Source organism: Drosophila subpulchrella, chromosome 3R (genome assembly GCF_014743375.2).
Source record: "Drosophila subpulchrella strain 33 F10 #4 breed RU33 chromosome 3R, RU_Dsub_v1.1 Primary Assembly, whole genome shotgun sequence".
Lineage (NCBI taxonomy): Eukaryota > Metazoa > Arthropoda > Insecta > Diptera > Drosophilidae > Drosophila > Drosophila subpulchrella.
Genome location: NC_050609.1, coordinates 397822 through 411934, shown reverse-complemented (window position 1 = coordinate 411934; position 14113 = coordinate 397822). Strand labels below are relative to the sequence as shown.

General features: G+C 45.4%; 4 protein-coding genes across 6 annotated transcripts; 2 read left to right on the top strand and 2 right to left on the bottom strand.

The window, feature by feature from the left end:
* Nucleotides 1-854: 854 nt before the first annotated feature.
* LOC119563484 lies at nt 855-4341 on the bottom strand. Its single transcript, XM_037876911.1, has 3 exons — nt 4260-4341; nt 1630-1824; nt 855-1568 (listed from the first exon to the last, which is right to left on the bottom strand). The coding sequence occupies exons 2-3, from the start codon at nt 1794-1796 to the stop codon at nt 1013-1015; spliced, it is 723 nt and encodes a 240-aa protein (XP_037732839.1). The 5' UTR covers nt 1797-1824; nt 4260-4341; the 3' UTR covers nt 855-1012.
* Nucleotides 2246-11029, top strand: LOC119563483 (bifunctional methylenetetrahydrofolate dehydrogenase/cyclohydrolase, mitochondrial). Of its 3 annotated transcripts, none has more exons than XM_037876909.1 (3): nt 2246-2433; nt 9894-10681; nt 10738-11029. In XM_037876909.1, exons 1-3 carry the CDS (start codon nt 2420-2422, stop codon nt 10860-10862), a joined length of 927 nt encoding a protein of 308 aa, XP_037732837.1. In that variant the 5' UTR covers nt 2246-2419; the 3' UTR covers nt 10863-11029. The 3 variants fall into 3 exon arrangements, with proteins under 3 accessions (XP_037732837.1, XP_037732838.1, XP_037732836.1); XM_037876910.1 differs by lacking the exon at nt 2246-2433 and adding an exon at nt 3486-3623; XM_037876908.1 differs by lacking the exon at nt 2246-2433 and adding an exon at nt 4039-4316.
* On the top strand, nt 4584-8817 carry LOC119563481 (nuclear factor NF-kappa-B p110 subunit). The gene is made up of 2 exons (XM_037876906.1): nt 4584-6348; nt 6686-8817. Exons 1-2 carry the CDS (start codon nt 5446-5448, stop codon nt 8711-8713), a joined length of 2931 nt encoding a protein of 976 aa, XP_037732834.1. The 5' UTR covers nt 4584-5445; the 3' UTR covers nt 8714-8817.
* A 120-nt stretch (nt 11030-11149) lies between the features above and the next one.
* LOC119563482 (parafibromin) lies at nt 11150-13878 on the bottom strand. The gene is made up of 5 exons (XM_037876907.1): nt 13555-13878; nt 12336-13479; nt 12014-12176; nt 11807-11948; nt 11150-11663 (listed from the first exon to the last, which is right to left on the bottom strand). The coding sequence occupies exons 1-5, from the start codon at nt 13683-13685 to the stop codon at nt 11627-11629; spliced, it is 1617 nt and encodes a 538-aa protein (XP_037732835.1). The 5' UTR covers nt 13686-13878; the 3' UTR covers nt 11150-11626.
* Between the last annotated feature and the right edge of the window lie 235 nt (nt 13879-14113).

Genomic DNA, 14113 nt, shown 5'->3' with positions numbered 1-14113 from the left:
CTCTCTCGCTCACGCTCTCGGAGAGCTAAGCTGAAATCTTTTTTCTCGCTTTTTTGCTGACACTTACGTTGCTTACGTTTGCTTACGTTTAATCACAAAAATACTGAAAAAACGATTACGTGGGATCTGGGCTTGATCACTATTTACTGTACGGTGATCATTTGGTTCTGGGGAACGCGCCTATGTATTTAATTCCAATGCTAATTTAATAAAAAATAAACCAAAAATATTCTAAAACAATCAATTCTATAGGTTACTGCCCGACTTTAAAAATAATCAGAAGTCGGAAGATATCAGAATCAGAAGATAGAAGATAGCAATAATGCAATATTTATATATAAATTATTTAAATTAAATTATTTAGCTTAAATTTCGTAAAATGAAAGCATTAAGAAAAATGTAAGTGAGACAGGGTTTTTAAGATTTTACCTCTAATTGCTACAGTTCAATTATAATCGAAGGGCAAAACCAAGAGTTGGATGAAAATTCATAAAAAATTAGCCCTCATTTGTTGGAAGTCGCTCTTATTTGTCAATAAAAAACCTTTAAAATATTTGTGTTCATCGGCTTTATTTGTAATTTACATTTAAGCTGGTAAAAATATTCTATTAGTGATGCAGAACATAAAGAGCAATAAAGGAAAGATCACATTAATCAACAGTATAAATTCAGCTCTTTTGAATCGATGACTTCTCAAAAACATTTCAAGGCTTTATAAATTGGTTTTAAAAAATTTAAGAAATTTGATTCTTTTTTTGAGCCACATTTTTGTTTCACGTGCGACGGTTGTTGTTCCTCTTACATCTTGGGCCCATTGGTTTCAACTAACGAACATTCCAGAACTTTCCAGAGCATTGGGATTAAATCACATACATCTATCTATTTTCAATAGTAATACAAAATAAGGAGGGGAGTATTCTTGCATGCTATCAACTGTGTTCTTACGGATACGGACATACAAATCTACACTTTTATGCTTATGCTTTAGGATAATATATGGATATGGCTTTTGCTACAGGTCCTCGTCCATATGCTCTTGCTCAGACTTGTTTAGGTTCACGCTGCACGTGTTGTTGTTCTCAAAGAACTCCAGATCGTCATCGTAGTCGTCCAGCTCCTGGACAGCCGGTGCTCCAGCCATGGGGGCCACCATTTGAGGTGCCACAATCTTGGCACCAGGCATTGGGATCTGTAGGGGCGACGGCTGCCAGGGCACCAAGGCGGTGCAGGGACGCGGTATGGTTTTCATCAGCCATTCCGGTGGTATTACAGGAGGTGCAGATCCGGGTCCCGAACCCGGCTTGAGGCCCTCGCAGATCACAATGCGATTGGCGTTGCGCAGCTTCTGCTCCAACTCCATGGCCGCCATTTGGTAAGCGGGATTGGGGTGGTGCGTCTTCCCGGTGCTGGTGGACGGTATATCATCCGTGGCCAGTCCGCCCGTGACGCTGGCCACGCTGTTGTTGTTGCTAACAACGGCTGAGGCGGACACATTGATCTTGGGGTCCAGCGACAGTCCGCTGAAGTGCTGGGTGATTCTCTCCTCGGTTATAAGCATTTTGGGCGGTCTGAAAAAAGAGGGAAGTGGTTAGATTGCGATCAGACTGTTATCCTGGGGATGCAGCCTACAGCACTGCCGTCGCCTGCTGCTCCGATTTCCGCTTGTGCTGCCACTTGACCAGGTCGTTCTCCGTCGGATTCCCAAAGCCGCTGCAGCTCCCGAATCCGAACTCCATTATTCCGCCCGGCGGCGGGGCATTGAAGGGGAAGGACTTCCGCTTTGTCTGGGGCTTCATCGCCAGTCTGTGTACATCAGATGTTCGGCTGGGTGGGATGTAGTTATGCAAAGGAAATGTGTACAAATTGCAATGCTGATTTTATTCTGCGACTTTTGTTTTCCTTTTCGCTGTAGTGTGACCAGGCAGCGTGGGCCAAAATGTGCCAAAAAAGGCTGCAGCGTAACTTTTACCGTTTTTCTAGTAAACTTAAATGGCGGGAGTTATATTTAAAAGCCTTTTAGTTTGCACAAACGTATTGTAAAAATATAAACAGTAATAATCAACAAAACCAAAATATTTTAAGTTTTTATCTATAATTTTTCGTGAGCTAATAAAACATAAATATCCCTCAATTAGTATTGTCATATCGAAGTCAACTTCGAATTTTCGAGATCGTTTCTCAAAAGCCCCTAAAAAATACCAGTTTTACGAGCATAAAAAGGGAAGCAGCCCGCCGCTTTTAAATATTACAACGTGAAAAGTGCCCAAGCAAGTGCTACAATCAAAAGTCTTCAAATATAGTACAATTTTAAAATCCCAAAGTGTATCAGTGCAAAACCTTAACGCTCTAATTAAAATATATTTAATATTTAACAAATAAAACCTTTATAGAGATTAAAATCCAATAAAACTTTCTCAAAATGCGATTCACTAGGTGAGTTTTTAGAAAATACCGTATTAAAATTTCTGGAAATGCTTAAGTCATTAATCAATTAAAAAATCTACCTCTCTAAGATACATTTTACATAAATATCTCTAGTCACCAAATCCATATATTTGGAAGCAACCCGTTAATTAAATAAATAAAAAAAAACAATAAAATTTAATAAGAAAAGGCGATGCCATTTTTAAGTTAAAAATCCCATTCAGAATCGAAATATGGATGCAAAAGCATGCTAATTATTCAGCGTTCCCATTGAGCAGCCCACTCGCACTTTCCTCGGGTTATCTCTTTTCGAAAATAACATGTTTTTTAACCCAAAACGAGCGCAATCTTCGTCCGCGAACAACATGCTTAATGACGCCTGCATTATTTTTCCTCCGGCTAAAAACAAAAATCACCAGTTACCAGGTGATTGTGCATAGGTTCTATAACTTCTGGCATAGGAAATGGGTGGTCAGGGGGCCGCATCTAAAGGCTTATCAGTGGGAGACGTTGGATGGCCCCCTGGGGAGCAAATTGACGTAACAGCCTAACCGAATCCGAAGTCATCTTTCAATCTCCGAGTGCAGTAATCGAAAATCAGATTTCGTCATCCGTCTCGTCGGAGAAAAACAATCTATTGGAAAATAACTCGTGTCGGAGATTGAAAGGCAGCAAATATTCTCAACCTAAATCGCTAGCCGATAATAATTGATTATGCCAATAGTCTTTTGTTCCATCTTTTATATTAAGCGATCAGAAAATTTAAAATTATTAAAATATTTTTTCAAACTGATCGATTCAAGAAAACTTTTTTTTTCGAGACGGAAGGTATTTAACCAGTATTTTTGTACAAATTTGAGCAATCTTCACAAAACTAAAAAAAATCTGGATACGGATGTATCTTTAATTCGGCTGAATTCCCGCCTTTTAAGATCCATTGATTCTATAGGAAAACTTTTAACAGTAAGTGTTAGCACGCGAAACAGCTGAAACTTCTAAGTCCCGCTCTCTCGCTCGCGCGATTCAGTGCGCTTGAGCAAAAAGCTTTTATCCAAAAAATAAACGAAAAATCCACGTGCGGGGGCTTATAAAGAGATCGGTTCTACGCAATACAGTCCATTTGTGTCCGGCAATCAGTGCAGTTCGAATTTTCCAGCAGGAAAATTATCTCCAGCCAAACAAAAGAAAGTCACAAAAAGGTAAATCGCAAGTGGAAATTACCTAAACTTAGAGCTACACAAAAAATAGATTTGTCTTAAGAGAAATGTGACCTTTGAGGAACTTTTAATAGGCGTTCTGTAGGCACGTTTTTTTCTAATCAAGTCAAGAAAACAAGTTTTCTTCGGTTAAAAAAATCGCTGAATATGGAACACATTTTATAGTTTTTCTATAAATAACACAAGACCCAGACAGCAGCTTGGAAAGTCAGGACCCCGATTTGTTTATGTTTTCCCTGCTAATTTATTATCAAAATAAACAAAACTCATCGCCGACTGATAAGGTGAAAAAGCACTGACACACACACACACACACTCATGCAGTTGGAATACCTTGGCATGGCAACAAGAGGAAGAGAACAACGCGAAGTGGAAGGGGTCGGGTTGTGGGCTGATTTTGCGGCATCGGAAAAGTGCATACGGATCGAAAATCTATATAGAAATTGCAGCCCGGCAACAGGTTGGCTGCTACTGAGTATGTGTGTCCAGTGGCAATGGAAATTAACACAATTTACAATCACAATTTAGCGCATGCTCCTCGTTTTCATCATTTCGCTTAAGTGTTTTAAGATAAAATTTCTCAGTGGCGTAATATTATCCCATAATGTTGCGACGTACTCTAGGATCCATTGCGGTCCTGGCTTCCCGGAATTATTCCGCTAAATCATTCTGCAGGTGCGTATGTTTATGGCAAAGTGAATTAGATCGGAAATAAAACGTGATATTAAACGAAAAAAAGAAAAACAAAACACGTGCTAGAGATGCGTGCGTGACGTAGGCCTGCCTTGTTTGGTTGTAACTGAAATGCGTTCATTAAACTTTAAGCTCTCTTAAATATTCTTGAAAATCTTTGATCTTCCTATTTTACTTCAAACCTTTTTTCGTTTTAATTGGTTTTTATAGCATTTTTTCTTATATAAATTGTTGGCAATGGTGAATCTTGCCGTACACTTTTATGAATGTAGCTCGTATTTATATATAAACTTCAAGAAGAAAACATCAAAATATTTATCATACATCTATTTTTAAGATATTTATATTTTATATAAGAATTAAGAGTCACGCGTGAAATAAAATCGAGAATGCACTCACGCGCTCATCCCTAGTTGCGCGCAACAGCTGATCGGGGCGTTGCCACATGACTCCATTTTCTGCTGTGGCATGTAACGTTGTTTTTATACACCCACTTGTGTGCGTGCAGTGTGTTGAATTGACAAGTTCAAATTAATTACGTGGAATCCTACTTGTCGTGAAAAGCTGACCCGAAAGCTCGGCGCAGATAGCTTAAACCTGTTATCAGACGGCGAGCGTTTTGCCCGCGACTCGTGAGCGTTATTACTTGTTTTCGCCCAGTTCTACGCTCATTTTCGTTCGAGCAGTGGGGCACTGAAGTTATCCGATTCGCTGCGCTGCCATTCCACACATTTACAAACATATATGTATCAGTTCGCTGGAATAACGATACATATACATATAGTGTGTGATTTCGCTGTGTAAACAACACTCGCGAATCCAGAATTCATCGTACATATATGCATATACTATAGCGATCGAAAAAATCACACGGAGTGGTTGGTGTGCCTGAAAAACCCGTGAGTCATCGCGACGTGGCCCCAGCAGATAATTTCCCGTCCGCCGAGACATCGGGGAAGTACCTAAAACGAATGGTCAGCAGAGGCAATCGGATCGGCGCAACTCGTTTCGATCATTAGTGTTTCGCTCGGCAAAGGCAGCGGTTCAGTTTTGAGACGCAATTAACCGGAAAAAAACACATTTGAGACACAGAGTTACAAGGAATACGAACATGAATCAGTACTTCGACCTGGACAAGGGGAAGAATGTGCTGTATCTTAACGATGCATCCAGCACCAGTGGATATAGCAGTGGAAACTCCCCGAACTCCACCACCCAGTCCCTGTCGCCCGCCCACTCCCCGGAAACGATGGCTCTGCAAACGGATTTCGCCAACCTCAACTTGCCAGCCGCCAACTCACCACAGCACCCGCCGCTGGCGAACTCACCATACCAGCATCAGCTGTTGAACAACGGCGCACTCTGCCAATTGGACGCGAGTAATTTGCTAAATTCCGCTGGCGTTGGCATCGCAAATGCCACCAGTTTCGGCAACATGTACATGGATCATCAGTACTACGTGTCCGGCCCGCCGGCTGCAGTGCCTCCGGGCCAGCCCTTTGGCTACCATCAGAGCGGCCTGGCATCTGGCGGCGACAGCAAACACGTGCCGCAGCTGAAGATCGTGGAGCAACCGGTGGAGAAGTTCCGGTTTCGGTACAAGAGCGAGATGCACGGCACTCACGGATCCCTCAACGGGGCCAATTCGAAGAGGACGCCGAAAACCTTCCCAGAGGTCACACTGTGCAACTACGATGGACCCGCCGTCATCCGGTGCAGCCTGTTCCAGACCAACCTGGACAGTCCCCATTCCCATCAGCTGGTGGTGCGCAAGGACGAGCGCGACGTGTGCGATCCGCACGATCTGCACGTGTCCAAGGATCGCGGCTATGTGGCCCAGTTCATCAACATGGGCATCATACACACCGCCAAGAAGTACATCTTCGAGGAGCTCTGCAAGAAGAAGCAGGATCGCCTGGTCTTCCAGATGAACCGCCGCGAGCTGTCCACCAAGCAGCTGCAGGAGCTGCACCAGGAGACGGAGCGGGAAGCCAAGGACATGAACCTGAACCAGGTATGTAAACAAAACCGAGTCGCTTGCTAAAGTTGAGTGAATATGTTTTCGCAATATTCACTTGTTTATTTGCTCACTCGAGAGGGCTTAATTCATTTAATAACAGGTTCGATTTGCCACCTTTTAATCTGTTTATCTTGGCAGTCTCTAAAATATTTAATTACTTGTTTTGGTTACATGATTCGTTTGTAATTATATACAGCATCGTTTACAAGCACTTAAATTGATAATTAAAATGCGAGCATATACAAAACAATTCACTCAAGGAAAAGCAAGCTTCTAAACACATACTAAACTACAACTGACATGCTGACTAATTATTCCGCACCAATTTTAGGTGCGCCTCTGCTTCGAGGCCTTCAAGATCGAGGACAATGGCGCTTGGGTTCCACTTGCTCCGCCGGTGTACAGTAATGCGATCAATAACCGAAAGTCGGCCCAAACCGGAGATCTGCGAATCGTCCGGCTGAGCAAGCCCACGGGCGGAGTGATGGGTAACGACGAGCTCATCCTGCTGGTGGAGAAGGTCAGCAAGAAGAACATCAAGGTGCGGTTCTTCGAGGAGGATGAGGACGGAGAAACCGTGTGGGAGGCGTATGCCAAGTTCCGGGAATCGGATGTCCACCACCAATATGCCATTGTGTGCCAGACGCCTGCGTACAAAGATAAGGACGTGGACCGCGAGGTGAACGTGTCCATAGAGCTGATTCGTCCCTCCGACGACGAGCGATCCTTCCCGCCGCTGCCCTTCCGCTACAAGCCGCGGGACGCGATTGTGTCCAGGAAACGCCGTCGCACCTGCTCATCAGCCAACAGCAGCAGTTCGGGCAACGTTAGCTCCAACAATTCCATGGATCTGCCCAAAACCCTGGCCATGGCTCAGCCTCTGAACGGCTTGCCCAGCTTTTCGCAACATGATCAGACAATAAGTCAGGAGTTTGGTCGCGAAATGCATCTGGATGATTTGATAAATTCCGAAAACTTCCGCAAACTTATTGAAAACAACTCTAACGATCTGGAGAAGATCTGTCAGCTGGACATGGGCGAGTTGCAGAACGATGGCCATGGGCGATCTGAAGTGGCATCGAGCCGAAATCTCACTACAAAGTACTTGAATGATATATTCAAGATCTTCGATCAGGAACGCCGAACGCCGGCGGAGTCCTCGCGCCGTCAGGTGGAGGAGTTGTTCACAGATCACGCCCTGAAGAACGAGAACAATGATACGTTGCTGCACGAGGTGATCAGCTACAAAAAGGACAACCTGAAGTTGGCCTTTAAGACGATACAGGTGTTGAATTTCTTCAAGCTCAGAGAGCTGGCCAATAGCGCATTGAATGCGGACGGCGACAGTGCGCTGCATGTGGCCTGCCAGCAGGATCGGCCCCACTACATTCGCCCTCTGTTGGGGCTGGGCTGCAGTCCGAATCAACAGAATCATGCCGGAAACACCGCATTGCATTTGGCCGTCAAGGAGGAGAATCTGAACTGCGTGGAGAGTTTCTTGAAAGGAACGCCTCCAGTCAGTTCTCTTATTGAGGAATTGGACCTTTCGCTGAAGAACGACGACGGGCTAACACCCTTGCACATGGCAATCAGGCAGAACAAGTACGATGTGGCCAAGAAACTAATCAGCCACGATAGGAGTTCGATTAGCGTGGCCAACACAATGGATGGCAATAATGCCCTCCACATGGCCGTTCTGGAGCAAAGTGTGGAGTTGCTGGTGCTGATCCTGGATGCCCAGAATCAAAACCTCACCGACATCCTGCAGGCGCGAAATGCAGCTGGTTACACTCCCTTGGAATTGGCCAGACACAAGGCCAATGAGCGGGTGGTGCAGCTGCTGGAGAAGGTGTATCCGGAGAAGGCTGAACTGGCCATGACCTGGATTCCACGCAAAGTCAAAGAGGAGTTAGATTCATCCTCGGACGAGAGCAGTGATGCCGGGCAGCTGGAGATCAAGTCCGAGGAGATGGACATCAAAACAGAGAGTGAGGACTCCGCGGAGTTGGATTTGAGCAGTGGTCGACGGAGACGGGAGGAAGAAACCGGGGAAGACACCGAAATGGAGGTTGACCCGCGAAACAAACTGCAGGTGCTGCTCAATAACAAATCCATATGTGACCAGCTCTGTTCGCTCCTGAACAAACCCTACGGAAATGGGCCCGATGCCCAGCCAAAGTGGAAGCAGCTGGCCCGCCAATTCCAACTAGAACAGTTCGCCTTTATGTGGCTGGATGCCGGCGGTCTGTTGCAATACATTAAGGACAACAGCGACAGTGTGGAGCTTACAACATTCACTCGCGCCCTGCAGACAATCGATCCCCAGGCGTACGCCCTGCTGGAACGAGATTTACCTTAGGTTACTCCTCCTCATGTACACCCCATTCTGTCTCAGAAAAGATTATGCTTCATTTTGTATTGATCAATAAAGTACCTTAGTTTTATAACTACTTATCTTAAAAACCGCGTCTTATGGAACACAGAATTATTGGGAATGGAAAACGTGTTGCAAGTTTCCTGGAATAGAACAGCCGTTCGGACCTTTAGATATTGATATACAAATAACACTCGTGCTATATTTCTGTTCTATTGAATTTGATAATTTGAATAATTCGGCGAGCAATGCTTGATTTTGTATTGAACATGTTAATCAATAAAGTAAGTTAGTTTTATAATTACTTATCATAAAAAGCTCGCCTTATGGAACACTGAATTAATGGGAATTAAAAAACGTGTTGCAGGTTTCCGGGAATATTATTGATTCCTGGTTATTGAACCGTTAAATATTGATACATTACATTATTATATTTCTGTTCCATTGAATTTAAAAATTTAAATAATTCGGCGAGCAATATAAAATATTTTCCTTGAAGTACTACAATAACCGAAGGGCCCTGCATGAGATCATGAATAAAAATGTTTTTCTCCACCGATAATACAGAATAATGCAGCCGTAAAAGTACATTCTGAGAACGGGGAATCACAAAGAACATTTTGCACAGCCGCCCGCACTCCACTTGTTTGCCAAGTGGGTGAATCACACGGTACATATGTATGTACATATATGCGATCTAGGGGAATTACTGCAGTGCAACCGCATTGACAGGCGGGAATTCACCGCCGGGCCTTATCAACTGGCGACATTCCCTGTTTATGACCTTGCAATCGCTAAGATCGCAAAACTACATTTTGACCAAAATGTAATTTTTAGAATATGGAATATTGCTCTGAATTTGAAACAAGGTCTAATATATTTAAAAATAAATGAATCCGATAAATAGTAAATAGCATCAGTTTTTATAGTCTATCTACATATGTATATATTTTTGTTTATTTTTATTATAATGGAATAAACTAAGCAATAAAATAAAAAAGAGTAAGCTATTTAAAGAATTAAAAGTTAAATATTTAAAATAAAATAAAAAATTATAAAACAGTTTTGGGATTAAGTAGATCTTTACGACTTTTTCAGTGATAAAGAAATAGTTAAGAATGTTGATCTCTAAATATAAAGTTCAAAAATGTCTTATCCATTACAGCAACATGGCTCAAATCATCGATGGCAAGGGCATTGCCCAGGAGATCCGCACTCAGTTGGGACAGGAGCTGAAGGAGTTGGTGGCTGCTGGGTATCCGGTGCCCCATCTCACGGCCGTGATTGTGGGCGAGGATCCGGCCAGCGAGAAGTACGTGGCCAACAAGATGGTCGCCTGCCAGGAGGTGGGCATCTCCAGTGAGACGAAGAGGCTGCCCGCCTCCACCACGCAGGAGGAGCTCCTCCAGGTGATCGATGACCTGAACAAGGATCAGCGGGTGACCGGAGTGCTGGTGCAGCTGCCGGTTCCGGAGCACATAAACGAACGCACCATCTGCAATGCCGTGGATGTGGACAAGGATGTGGATGGCTTTAATGAGCTTAATATGGGACGTTTGGCCCTGGACATGGACGGCATTATTCCGGCCACGCCGCTGGGCGTCAAGCGGCTTCTGGAGCATCTGAACATCGAGACCCATGGCCGCAATGCCGTGGTGGTGGGGCGATCCAAGAACGTCAGTCTGCCAATGGCCATCCTCCTGCACGCGGATGGGAAGTATGCCACCAAGGCACTGGATGCCACGGTGACCATCTGCCACAGGTACACGCCGGCCAAGGAGTTGGCCCGCCATTGCCGGCAGGCGGACATCATTGTGGTGGCTGTGGGCAAGCCGGGGCTGATCACCAAGGACATGGTGAAGCCCGGAGCCTGTGTCATCGATGTGGGCATCAATCGCATCAAGGACGAGACGGCTGGCAAATTTAAGCTCGTCGGAGACGTAGACTTCGAAGGTGAGTGGGGTTAACCCTTTAAATTGTCATGCTCTAATCCTCCTTTCCCTTTATAGTTCGCCAGGTTGCCGGCCACATCACTCCGGTACCCGGCGGCGTTGGTCCCATGACGGTGGCCATGCTGATGCAAAACACTCTGAAGGCGGCCAAGAAACAGTTCTGCAATCGCAACTCCTCCTGAGGATCCCCGAGTTATTGGCCCCAAGTAGTCCATGCTTCGCTGGCCGAGAAATAGTATTTTTTATTTAATCCGATAACTTATGGTAAAGAGTAGAGTTAATGACCAACTGCTAACATGACGATTGTACACTAACCTTTTGCAATATAAACAAAGATAATGGAATCTAACTACGATTGCGCTTGCTTTATGGCTTCGGTGGAGGGCGGGAAGGAAAACCTTATCGTGGTGACTACGAACTCTGAAAAAATTGAGGCATTTCTCGGATTTACATTAAAAGAGCTTAATTATTTTCAATTGAAGCCAAACAAATGCCAATTATGTTAACCTCGTGTATGCATAACCGAAACAAAATGGCTTGTAACTATTTATTATCACTAAAAATACAAATTACTTGGTTTCTGATTTGTTTGTTTTATAGTTTACATTGTACAAGTCGAACAAACTGTTGAGCTTAACGTCTAATTGCCCGCAGGCCTATTTGCACCATCGCTGGCCAGGGGTTTATCTTCCAGTGCGGCTGCCAAAAGCGAGAGAGCGTCCTGGACAGGGTATTATCGGGAACGTGGACGGGCCAGCAGACCCAGGTTGGCTTGGTCTTCTCTACTGAAGCTGGGCGGGAATTGTAACATATTTGCGTTGCTTATTGCAAAGTTACAGATGTTAAATAGTAATCGTAACATATCGGGAGTGGTTTTGGGGACTGTGCAGGTGGCGTCATTTCAATAAAGATTCTTCAGCAGAAAGTTCCAAGGGTGCGATTAGGGCTAAAACCTCAGATCGGGCTTGTGTTTGGCCATGTATCTGAAAACATTAAGGGAAGTACACAATTATAATCTATATTATTTTGAGATAACTAAAGATTGGAGACACTTAAAGTTTAAAATGCAAACTAATACTATACAATTTCAAAAGAAAATAAAGTTGTTAACAATAGAAGCACTTACTTGTCCAAAGTTTCCCAGAATGTGCTGAGCACTGCCCGATCCAGATGCCGCTTGTTTTGCGAAAGTCGCAGCAGTGTCACAGACCAGCGCCCCACATTGGCGTCCAATTTCAGCTCGCTAAAGCACAAGTGAAAGGCGCAAACTGCAATGGGGTATACAAACGAACTTAACAAATACAATTCAAGAGTAGGTGATGGATTTACTAACTCTTTGAAAATATCTCGACGGGATTTCCGTCCCAGGGCCAGCCCTTAAACTGCCACTGTGGTCCCATTACGAAGACGGCCACCACCCGCTGCCAATCCTGTTGCGAGAGCTTAATAGGATTGTCTATCACCCGGTAAGACACAGTCTGATTGTTCCGTTTTCGCTATTGGGTAATATAAAGGGAAATAAATTAGCACCATTGTGGAATAAAATGGTATTTTCTTAGAATTTAAATCTGCTTTTACATTTATAGTTTTTTTAACAAAGAACAACTGCTGGTATTAAAAACACATGCAAGTGAGTTAGTCAGCTAAATTCGCACCTGTAACAGCACTTCGCTGTCGCGCTGGCAGCCCTGAAGTTTTTTCTCGGCGGTGGACATGAAGCGCAACTCCTGCAGGATGTCCTTCACGTTGAGCATAGTGATGAGGCTTGTGTTGGCAGACGGTATGATGATGATGGGGGTCCGTGAGGGTCGCTTCGATGGTCCGTTGGCGGGCAGTTGCCTGGCCTGGGCCGTGGGCAGTAGCTCCTTGGGCCGGCCGGCAGGCGCTCCTGGCATTCCACCCGGTGTCCCCGGCAGATTGTTCGCCTGCGCCTTGCGCTGTGCCAGCGAGCCCTCCGTCACGGATTTCAACGACATGCCGTGGTACGTTCCGAGCGTGTCGATCTTGAAGCCCTCGGTCTCCTCCTTTTGCCGATTGAATCGCTCCTGATCGTAACGATTGTACTGCGAGAGCTGCGGCTGCGGCTTGGCTATTCTCGCCGGTTCTGGCATCTTGATGGGATTGGGCGCCAGCGGCCGATTGCGTCCCTCCTCGCGCGCCTTGATGCCCTGCAGCATGGCGAAGATGTTCTTGGCAAATATCTTGCCCGTGCTCTGTAGTATAGAGGTTCTCGTGCGCCACTGCCGCTCCCTGCTAATGATGTCCTTGGTGGAGTCCACATCGTAGTCCAGGATGGCACGCAGGTCCGTGCCCATGGTCTCGTCATTGTCCGTCCTTTTGATGGTCGTTCGCTTGTTGGCCAGACGCTTGGCCTTGATGGCGGCGATCTTCTCCACGGACATCGTCTCGGACAGCGACTTGATGTTGTCCATGTTGACGGCCGTCTCCTTCTGGTTGACATCCCAGCGGGCGGCCAGTTGTTCGCGCACCTTTTGCACCTGCGTCTCCTCAAAGCGGGCCTTCTTGGCGGCCACCTCCACGCTGGACGGTTCGCCCTCGGCGGCCCGCTTCACCTGGGTGGGGATCTCCAGCGGAGCACTCTTGTCGATGCTGGCACAGGTCGGGGTCTCGCCATTGAGGTAGGCCAGCAGTTCCTTTCGATCCGGTCGATTCACGGCGGGTATGTCCTCAGCGGCACACTGGCGCACATACACGGAGTGCTGCAGCATCACATTCTTGAGCAGGTACAGCAGGCACTCCAGCGTGTAGTACTCACGTGGAGCGCCCTTCTTGCCGGAGCTGCAGTGGAAAACATAGGAAGAGAAAGTGGGTACTCCTTCTGGTAATTGCGGGAATCATCCTCGCCCTACTCACCCATATTTGAGATAGTTGGTCTTCACGCTCTTCGGCCAGGAGAACTCGCCGAAGATGATCTGGCTGTCGCGCTCGACAATCTCCTTTTTGTTTATGTTGTACTGCCGTAGCAGGCTGAGCGGATCCGCCATCTTCCCGCCGGTTTTCTCAGTGTCCTTGGGCCGCGGAAGTGGGTTGTGGCTGGGGCTCTGATCGGCCCGCTGCTGCTGCGCACTTCTTTATCCGCGAAAGCTAAGTTAACACGCTCGATTCTCGCTTTTTATGGCATATTTTTCGCGTAGTTCTTTTTGGCAGAGGTTGCGTGGAGTGTGACCGTTGCCGGGGGTGAATGGAAAATACCATGGAATCATGGAAGTATCGCTTGTTGTTTGGTATATATTGGTGTAGGCGGAAGTTCAGCTTGAAAAACTATCGTCTAAAGTCACGGCTTTTCGTATTCAGTGATTTCCATAAATATATTTTTAAGTCAAAAAAATGGTGCATATCAATGCTATACAATACAAAAATTGTAAAAAATTTAATTTGGATAAATTTTTTTTGGAAAAATCTTTTGCCTTAA